The 10,601-nt window shown below is 34.8% G+C and overlaps 1 protein-coding gene across 1 annotated transcript in view; it reads right to left on the reverse strand.

Moving 5' to 3' along the window:
• Positions 1-48: 48 nt before the first annotated feature.
• The window catches only part of SNAPC3 (small nuclear RNA activating complex polypeptide 3), a 54,532-nt gene continuing 43,979 nt past the window's right edge, over positions 49-10,601 (reverse strand). Inside the window, exons 6-9 of the mRNA XM_003782872.3 lie at positions 7,140-7,222; positions 5,790-5,954; positions 1,851-1,958; positions 49-456 (exon numbers count right to left, since the gene is read on the reverse strand). Coding sequence (XP_003782920.1) covers positions 309-456; positions 1,851-1,958; positions 5,790-5,954; positions 7,140-7,222 — 504 coding nt within the window. The 3' untranslated portion in view covers positions 49-308. The remainder of the gene's footprint in view (positions 457-1,850; positions 1,959-5,789; positions 5,955-7,139; positions 7,223-10,601) is intronic.

Raw genomic sequence — 10,601 nt, forward strand, 5'->3', positions numbered from 1 at the left:
CAAAGGATTTATGTTCAGTACTTCTACAAGTTGAAGATAAAACAACCCACTTAAAAGGGGCAAAAAGTCCTAAATGAAAAATATTTTGGAATAAGTACTAATATATAATTAAACATGTTTCTAAACATTTAAAAGCACTCAAGTTACTTTACAGAAAAATCTGTGATTTGGACTTTCTGAAAAGGTTATGTTGGTGGTTCCAAGTGGATCGCAGTCCTCAGTGGGATTTCTTGGAAATAAAGTAACTATCCAAGGGAACAGTTATTTCAGAAAGGTGCATTCTCCTTTGTGTATGTATGTGGCTATTCTTAATTAAAAGTTCCAGGATCAACGTAAGGATAAGCAAGGAATTCCCCCAGTTTGTTGCCTTCTGAATCATAGTGGAGCATTCGGAAGCAAACATCACAAAAGAAACAGGGATCCTCCGGTGCAAAACTGTCATTGTTGGTCACCCATCTGTAGTTAAAAAACATGTACATCATTAAGGTTTTCATGCATTAATGTGCTATAAGTTATAGCCTGTATGTAGTTAACATGTAAACATAACATCTGCAGTGTTACCTTATCAGTCTATATTATTAAAACATAATCTTTTATATGATATTGTATATATGTAGAGACATAGATATATCACTACCAATATTCTACAAGGCAAAAGGGCATCTAATACTAAGACATTGCAGAATGTTATTTCTCTGTAAGGCTTCCCTTAAAGGTAAGTAGAGAAGAATATAAGTATGTACTTGAAAACATCACACATTTGCCATGACATATAAACAGTTATTTTCTTCTCACAGATCATTAATATAACTAGATGCTACCGATCTAATATATTCTTACTCAATTTATCTTTTTATAACTGGTAAATGAATACTGATTAATTTGAAAACTTAAACTTTTTTTTTAATCTAGAATTCAGGATAAAATATTACAATTTTATCCTGAATCTAGGCAACATTATTTAAGATGATGTTACTGGCCATAGTGAGATAAAAATGCTAATTTTCAGTGTTGAATTCTGTATCTCATGGACTATTTGCTTTTAACATTCCCTTTCATTTTGATCTGATAACTGATTTATCATGTTTGCCTATTGATTGGTTAAAAAACTGTACTGTGGTAGGGAAGCCAAAGCAAACTGAAGATAAAGATTGAATATCCCTTATCTGAAATGCTTAAAACCAGAAATGTTTCAAATTTCAGATGGTTTTCAGATTTTGGAATATTTGTATATACCAACTGAGTACTGAACATCTGAAAATCCAAAATGCTTCAATGAACATTTTTGTTGAGTATCATGTTGGGACTCAAAATGTTTTAGATTTTGGATTTCTGATTTTCAGATTTGGAATGCTCAACCTGTACTAAATTCTTGCTCTACCTTTGAGTGGCTTTCAAACATTTTTGACTCTTACCCACAGAAAGGAACACTTTATATAATGTAAAAATGCAGAATGACATGAAGCAAAAATTGTATAAAACTTTATTTTGACCTTGCATGTGATGTGCTATAATTTTTTTTTCATTCAGAAGCTGTGGATTGAAGTTGATTTTGTAAACTAAGACAAGAGGCAGAAAGAACATAACTCTTAGAGCATTGTATCAACCCTGAAGTTCAGCCTTCCCCCAACATTTCTGCGTTTAAGATAATAAATTGCCTTAATATTTAAATATGCTAGTTTTAACACGTTAAAGTGATTTTGCACACTTCTATACTAGCTAAAATCCCTCATATTATTTATAACTCCAAGTACAAATGTCCTTAGATCAAAAATAGAAACTGAAACATCAGAAACACCTAACTATTGAAAACCAACACTTCTCAAAGAAAAAAAGAAAATATCACTCACCTAGCTGTGTACATTTTACAAACAAAGCATTTTCTGGTCCACAGCCAGTGCTTCTTGATAAGGAGAGGATAGAGTGTCCTATCCAAGCAGTCATCATGATGCACAAGCCTTTTGTTTAAGAAATTGAAGATTAAAGTACAAATTTATGATCTGTAAGGGAATGTGTCTATATACCTCAACATTTAAGAACACAGATGTCAGTTTTTGCTTATAAGAGATTTAGGCAAACTCTTGTTACATGGAATTTGACCAAATTGTGTTCCACAAAATACTTTCTCCAAAAGAGCATTTTGAAAACAGGGTTTTCTTGTGAGACTTCCCAAATCCCTTTATGGTAATGGACACTGTTGACACTCTTAAGAGGGAGCAATCGTATGCAGCATTTCTTGAATGTATTCCATCAGAGAATCCTTGGTTTACTTAATGCTTAGTACCATTTATTTATTTATTTATTTTTGAGACAGAGTCTCACTCTGTTGCCCTTGGGTAGAGTGCTGTGGCATCACAGCTCACAGCAACCTCAAACTCTTGGGCTTAAGCGATTCTCTTGCCTCAGCCTCCCAACTAGCTACAGGTGCCCGCCACAATGCCCAGCTATTTTTTGGTTGTAGTTGTCATTGTCTGGAAGGCCTGAGCTGGGTTCAAACCTGCTAGCTCCAGTGTATGTGGCTGGCGTCCCAGCTACTGAGCTGTAAGCACCAAGCCTATGTTTGTTTATTTATTTTCATTTTGTTCTTGAGACAGGAGTCTCACTTTGTTGCCCTCAGTAGAGTGCTATGTCATCACAGCTCACAGCAACCTCAAGCTTGGGCTTAAAGGGATTCTCTTGCCTCAGCCTTCCAAGTAGCTGCGACTACAGGCACCCGCCACAATGCCCAGCTGTTTTTTTGGTTGTAGTTGTTATCGTTGTTTGGCAGGCCCAGGCTAGATTCCAATCCACCAGCTCCAGTGTATGTGGCTGGCACCCTAACCACTGAGCTATAGGCGCCAAGCCACTTAGTACCTTTTTATGGAACATAGTTTGAGTAAGACTACTTGGTGATATTTTACCTAGAACTGGTTGTTACAATGTGGATCTAGTTTTTTTTTTTTTTTAACATCCCTTTTGTTAAAGTCTAAATCTCAGGGGAAGGAGGAAAATGAGATGTGTAAATTCATACCTCACAGGTACTAAGCATACCATCTGGGTGAAAGACACACAAACTTACAACTTTGACTCAAATGGTAGAAAAGCAAATTATGTAACCAAAATGTGTATACCCCTGTAATATTCTCAAGGGGAAAAAAAGGGAGAAGACTTACCAGAAAATAAAAATTCGAATCTGGTTCCCGGTATAATATGAATATAAAAGCAAATTACAGAACCAAAATATTCTCAAAAAAAAAAAAATGGAAAGGGGAAGACTATTTAAATCTGGCTCCTGGTATAATATGAATTGGTAAGATTTTAGTTTTAGGTGTTAGAATTATGAAACTTTTAAGAAATTATAAATGAAAGTCAATCTGTACTCTGGTACTATCAGCTACACAGCTTTGGATAAATCCCTTCAAGGCTTAATGATAGAACTCAGATTCTTCTGAAAAATGAAAGGCCTGCACAAGATTATAAAGGTCCCTGACAACTCTAAAATTTAATTTTTTTAAACAAGAAAGGATAGTAAATACTAAACTTCACCATCAGCAAATGATTGAATTTTTGATAGTTGGTACTGTGGAATGGCACTAAATGATTAAATCTACCTATATGAGGAAAATGAGTTATAGTCTAAATTACCTTTAAAAATTTCTCAGCAAAGTCCCACATTGCAACCTCTTAACAAATGTAAATTGCTGTTTCTCTTTAGCATTGAAACAGATTGTTATTTTATTTGTTGACCACTGCATCAAGAAATTGCCTTGACATGGGTGGAGGGAGGGTGATTGGTGGGATTACACCTATGGTTTATCCCGTAAGGGTACATGTGAATCTCTGTAAATATAGAGTATAAATGTCTTAATACAATAAGAAAATGACATGAAGGCTATGTTAACCAGTTGGATGAAAGTATTTCAAATTGTATATAACAACAGCACTCTGTACCCCATGATAGCATCAATGTGCACAGATATGATTTAATAAAAAATAAATAAAATATAATAAATAAAACAGGATTTAATACAAAAAAAAATTGCCTTGCGTTTAAGGGCCAGGTTCTTAATACTTCAGCCTTAGAATGACACTGTTTACTGCAATATTCCCCTACACTGTAAGAAATGGAAGGAAAGTTATAGTGGTAGACTGTCTCCCACCTTATGTTAGGCACACTTCCCCTCATATGAATAGAAAAAGCATGCTTATATGAAAATTTTTAAAGACTTTTTTTTTTTAGCCCAGTATAGTAGTGAGAAGGGGGAAAAAAATAGAACAAGGAATCCAGTTCCTTGTAACTCAGTATGAACTATCAAATGAAATAACTCACTGCCTTCAGACCTGCCAAAATTTTAATAACATTACCAAAGACATAAACATACTATGCACAATTTTGAAAGTCTCTAAATCCAAGGCTTATGAGTTTTCCTTGCTTTTGACTCACCATTCTTCCCCAAGGGACAATTCTTTTTCACTTATAACTTTTTACTATTTTGCTCCTCAACTCCTTTATAGAACTATAATTTGGTTAAATAGATACTTAATGTTTACATTATGAGGAATTAATACTTCCTCATAATAAGCTATACGAATGACTACCCTTTCCTTTTATTGTACATTTTGTTTTCTAGCTACTAATTCTCTCCTGTTTGCATTTGCTGAATTTTCAAAGTACTGTTACTCAGTTCCCTATTTTCTGACAGAATGATGAATACACTGTCCATGTGAGTTAAACACCAACAGGTCTAACAGTTCTATTTTTCTTCCCAGACATCCATCCTGAATTCTGTGCTCCAGTCTCTGGACTGAATTGTTCTCTAGGTTGGTAAGCAGCTATCACGGTAGGATTTCACTTTCCCATCATCCTCGGAATCCCTTCTATGTCTAATCGATTCTGTGCAGCATCCCACATTTGTCTTATTCACAGTTTACTCTGTGTGTAAAGTACTTCTGCTTCCTCTGGAGCTTTCTGAGGAGTGCATGGGGTATAAAATTTTGGAGACTAGTCACTAAGACCAAAAAAACTAGAAACAGGGAACTTTTGAAAGCATCAGTTCCTATTTATTATACCAGTATTAAATGGTTCCTAATTACTGGTAAAACATGGTGTATCATCATTGCTCCACAGGAAAAAAAAAATAGAAAGAAAAAAGTCTTGGAATCAAACCAGCAACAAAGCGAGATTTTTTTCTTACACATTGCTACTTCTAAAACTGAGATTCCCTAATTAAGGAAGAAATGAATAGTTTTATTTATGGACTAGAGGTATCAGCTATACAAAGTTTATAACTAATCTCCAAATCTCAGACTACTTCAGCTCTTTCCCAATTTTAAACCTTTATCAAAGTAAGAGTTCACATTTGTCACATGTGAAGATTTACTCTTTTCTTCCTCTAGTTCTTTGTTACCATCTTTGAATTATGGCAAAAAGACAAGAAACCTAGAAATAAAGTTGCAAATGTGCAAAATAAAAAACACATATATACAATGGATAACTAGTACCTTAATAACAGCTGTTTAATATAAAAGTGGAGATACTTTCTAAAGTATTTATGGATTTTAACTCTAATAAATAGTAAAGTATTTCTTAAAGATGTTTCAAAAGATGAATAATAGAGGATTCAAATGGATACATAAAGGTGGCAACGCACAGAAAACAGATACTTATTTTTGCTGTTCCCAAGTCAGTTTATAATGATGATTACTTTATTTCCTCTTCTTCTTTTTTTTAATCTTAAATACCTGTGCTTTTATACTGTGAAATAAAGAAAGGAAAAGAGTAACGAAACGCTCTGAGTGTTGCCACCCACCTTATGTCAGTAATGATGATAACATGTTCGCAGTCTCCCTGGTGACAGTATAAGTAAGGAAAGCCTACTTTAATATACAAGTCATTGAAGGTGAAATCTTCCATTCTAGCAGTCTGAAACTTTCCATAACCTCTATCATGGGACTCTGACCACTCAATGATAGTTCTGTGGAAGGAAAAAGGAAAAAAGGCATGACTATAACACTACTCCACAAAAACTTAAAAACTAGAGAATAGGGTTTGTAACTGCTGAAATTCATACAACCTAACTAATTAGACAGTCGCCATCTTGAGATGAAAACCATAGTGTTTTGATACATATTAGAATTAGGACATTGTATTTTTTTTACCTATTAAAGAATAATTCTCAAAATATGGTCCCTTGAGGTCAAAATTACCTTCACAATAATACCAAGATGTTACCTGCCTTTTTCAATTCTTTTTTAAAATTGGAACTTACAAAAGGTATTTATTTATTTATTTAAAATTTCAGATTAATATGAGAGTACAAACTATCAGAAGTCCATGTTGTAGTTGAGCCATTACTGAGGAGGTGTGCCACATACTCCTCATTGTACCTCTTAGGTGAGAGCACACCAAACCCACTCCCGCCTTGAGTACACTGGATACTTGCCCTCTCATAAACAACTAGTTTTCTGGATGCCACATAATCACTTCAGCTTAAATGCAAAATGTATGACAATTTCTTTTGTTTTAGAAAAGTGGTACTTTTCACAAAAATATTAATATAAATAATCACATTACATGTTAACATTTCAAATAATCCTTAGTTTCAATTTCTAATATGATAAATATTGATAGCTATAATCCAAGAAGCAACAGTTCTTTAGGGCCCTCCAATTTTTTTTTTTTTTTGAAAAAGAAAATGGGTAAATTCCTATCCAATGGGTATATTGCACAGGTACATTGCACACGTACTGTGTGAAGGACACATCTAACTTTAAATACACAAAAGCAAATTATATAACCAAAACATATGTACCCCCATAATATTCTGAAATTTAGTTTGTTTTTTTAGAAAGAGGATCTTGCTATGTTGTCCAAACTGAAGTGTAATAGCTATTCACAGGCACAATCATAGCTTACTATAGCTTCAAACTCTTGGCCTCAAACAATCCTCCCACCTAAGCCTCCTGAGTACCTGGGATTAAAGGCATGCACCACTGTGCCCAGCTTAATTTTTCTTAGATGTATGTAATGCTCAATATAATACTTATAAATAATTCTTTACAATGATCCTTAAAAAACCAATAATAGGATCTGTGGAGATGTCACTACTTTTGAGAACCAGCAATAGGAAAGTGTTAGAGAAGATTTTTTAAAACTATACCTGCTCAAATCTCTGCATTCTGGGTATCTTTTATCATTGTAAAATGTTCCTTCAAAATAAAAGAAGGCTGATTTATATAGATCCTATAAGAAAACAGATGTTATTGACAAAGCCTACAATTAACAAAAATTTGTCATAAAATCAGATGAATATGTTACAACTGAAACTGCATAGAATATGCGCAACATATTAAATTTGTTTAAAATTTAATGGAAACCTACTCTATGACAGGTACTATGTTATTTACCAGAGATAAAAGTGTAAAGACATCTTCCCTGGTTCTGTTATCAATTTTATCCTATTATTATTTTAGTCAATAGGTTCAATTTAAACTTGTATATTCTTCTGTGATTCATAAAAGGAATCCAATAAGAAATCAAACAAACTTCAATATTATTTTATTATGTACTTACACAGCAGTGATAGTTATTTTGGATACTACAAGTAAAAAACTAAGTCTGATCTTTGAAGTTTTTTCCCTGTGACAACAATGATCAGGTTATATTTTCTGACCTTTTTAAACATTTTAAATGAGTTTTCTTTAAAAAAAAAAAAACAACTCTTTATATTTCTAGTAACTTTTAGGCAGACAGAATGTGAATTTCTACTTTTATTCGAGCAACCTTGCCCCAGTACCATATAGTACTAGCACAATTAGTCTAATCTCTCTAGTTTCTTAGCCTTCATTCTACCAGCATTTCTATCAAAGGGTTGCTCTTAATCCTGACTACAAAATAGAATCACAAAACATCTAAGACAAAGTATCACCTCTGACTCATGAAATGAGAACACTGAGTATGCAGGCCTGACACCAATATTTTTTAAAGCTTTCTAGGAAAAATATGCAAGCAGAGTTGAGAATTACTGTTAGAGTGGTCCTTCACCATATGCTTAGAAATAGAATGACTCCTGGAAGAGGGTTAGAAGACCTGAGTTCATTTCCTTAACCTACCACTTAATAGCTTTATGAGTCTGGGTGGGTATGTACTCTGTTTTCTCATCTGCAATACTCAGAACTCTTGTTTCCTCATCTGCAAAAAGGGAATAATATTTACAATGACATCTTACAGGATTGTGGTGGGCAATCAAAAGAATTGATCATGTCAGTTTCAGGTACTAAAATAATTTTACCTGAATATTATAATTTCTCTCCTATCTCTTAGAAGCTTCTATTTTTCTTTCATAATTGTCTTCATTCCTCCATTTACACATCATGTTGCAATGGTATCATACATTCTTGCTAAGATAGGCTGTGCAATTTCTCCTTGGCCCAGTCACTAAATATCACTGACCCTCTGTACCATCATGTAAAATATGAGTAAACCCATTACTTTCCTTAGAGGTTGTTGTGGAGATACAAAGATACAATGTACTTAATACCAAATGGAAATCTGCCACTTTAAATACTTTTAAATGCTCAAGGAGTAAGCCAGGACCCAACATTAATGTTCTAAAAGAATAAATGTTGCGGCTCAGCACCTGTAGCTCAAGTGGCTAAGGCTCCAGCCACATACACCTAAGGTGGCGGGTTCAAATCCAGCCTGGGCACGCCAAACAACAATGACAGCTGCAACCAAAAAATAGCCAGGCATTGTGGCGGGCGCCTGTGGTCCCAGCTACTTGGGAGGCAGAGGCAGGAGACTCGCTTGAGCCCAGGAGTTGGAGGTTGCTGTGAGCTTTGATGTCACAGCACTCTACCCAGGGGGACAGCTTGAGACTCTGTCTCAAAAAAAAAAAAAAAGGAATAAATGTTGCCTCATTTTGGAAACAAAACAAAGTTCAGTGTATATAACACTTTATTCATTGCAAACACTTCTACAGAACCTTATCTTAAGTGATTTAAGCAACTTAATGCCTTTTGCTATTAATAACTGATCACAAGGTAGACTCTATAATAACAAAAATTTTTCATCTAAATCATAAGAGGTCTGACAATTAGATTCGTGAACTTGCCACTGTGTACTTATGTTAACAACAAGGTACAAACAACTTGGTAAGGTTTCATAACCTTGGTATGTCAGTGTCTCACAGTTGTGTTTGTGTCAATGTCTGACAGTGTCTTGCTGAGTGGCATTCATTCATTATTATTGAATGCTTTTGTGTGCCATCCTGAGAATATTGGAGCTTGAATCTGAGCAAAGAACAAACATTTGTACATTTCTTGTTAAACTTGGCAAGAGTTGACGTAAAATCATGGACATATTAGCCCAAGTTTATGGGACTAATGCCATGAAGAAAATGGCAATGTACAAATGGATTAAATGTTTTTCTGAGGGGAGAGACAGTGTCCCTGATAAAGAGAGGTCAAGGAGGCCGCTAATGAGCAGAACTGGTGAAAACATTGCAAAAATTCATCAAATGGTGCATCAAAATCATCAGCTGACTATGAGAACCACAGCAGACCAAGTCAACAGAGAAATGGTGAGGAAAATCTTACGTGAAAATGCTGGCCAACAACTCATGGCTCCTGCATCACGACAATGCCATCAGCTCACAGGGCACTGTCTATGAAGGAGTTTTAGCTAGCAAACAAATAACTAAACACTCTCCCAACTCATCTGATCTTGGCCCCCAATGACTTTTTTCTTTACCTGGAAATACTGAAAGGAAGACATTTTGATGACATTCAGAACAACAAAGGTAATACGACAATAGTTCTGATGGCCATTCCAGAAAGAGTTCCAAAATTGTTTTGAAGGGTAACTAGGTACTGGTGTCAATTCACAGCTTCCCAAGGGAAGTGCTTTAAAGGTGACCATAGTGATATTCAGCAATGAAGTATGTAGCACCATTTCTAGGACAAATTCACAAACTTAATTGTCAGACCTCGTAAGTTATCAACAACCTTTCCTTATCTCAGTATATAAACAGTAGCATAGAAGATGCAAGTAATCTCAATACCAGTGAATTTTCATTTTTAGCAGGAACCAAAGATAAGCACTAACTTAGATTCCCTATTTTGTCAGTACCTAGGCTAGCTGAACTGACCAAGTTCCAAGGGGACTATGGCTGGGGGAATAACCAACCAAAATGGGCAAACTATTAAAAGAAGTTACTTTTGTGAAGGACACACTAACTTTGACCTGAAATGTATAAAGCAAATGTTATAATCAAAGTATGTGTACCCCAGTAATACTTTGAAATTTTAAAAAAGGAAGTTTCTTCTGTTAATAATCAGATGTCCTTTATAACGTAACTACTGGTAACTAATACAGTCACTTGAACAAAGTCATTATTTATGCATCATTTTAGGCATGTTTTACTCATTTACTCTCTTGCAAATATTCAAATCAGCTATGTTAGAACTTTAGAAATACTCCTAGGAACCCTCTGTGACAGAAACAGAACTGGGAAAGAAGTAGTGGAGAAGCTTGGTTAAACATAAACTTATGTTACCATTTTTCCTTTAGAAAGGCTTCATGGCTCGGCGCCTATAGCTCAACCAGCTAAGGCGCCAGCCAC

Source organism: Otolemur garnettii, unplaced genomic scaffold (assembly GCF_000181295.1).
Source record: "Otolemur garnettii isolate 467f Iridium unplaced genomic scaffold, OtoGar3 scaffold00006, whole genome shotgun sequence".
NCBI lineage: Eukaryota > Metazoa > Chordata > Mammalia > Primates > Galagidae > Otolemur > Otolemur garnettii.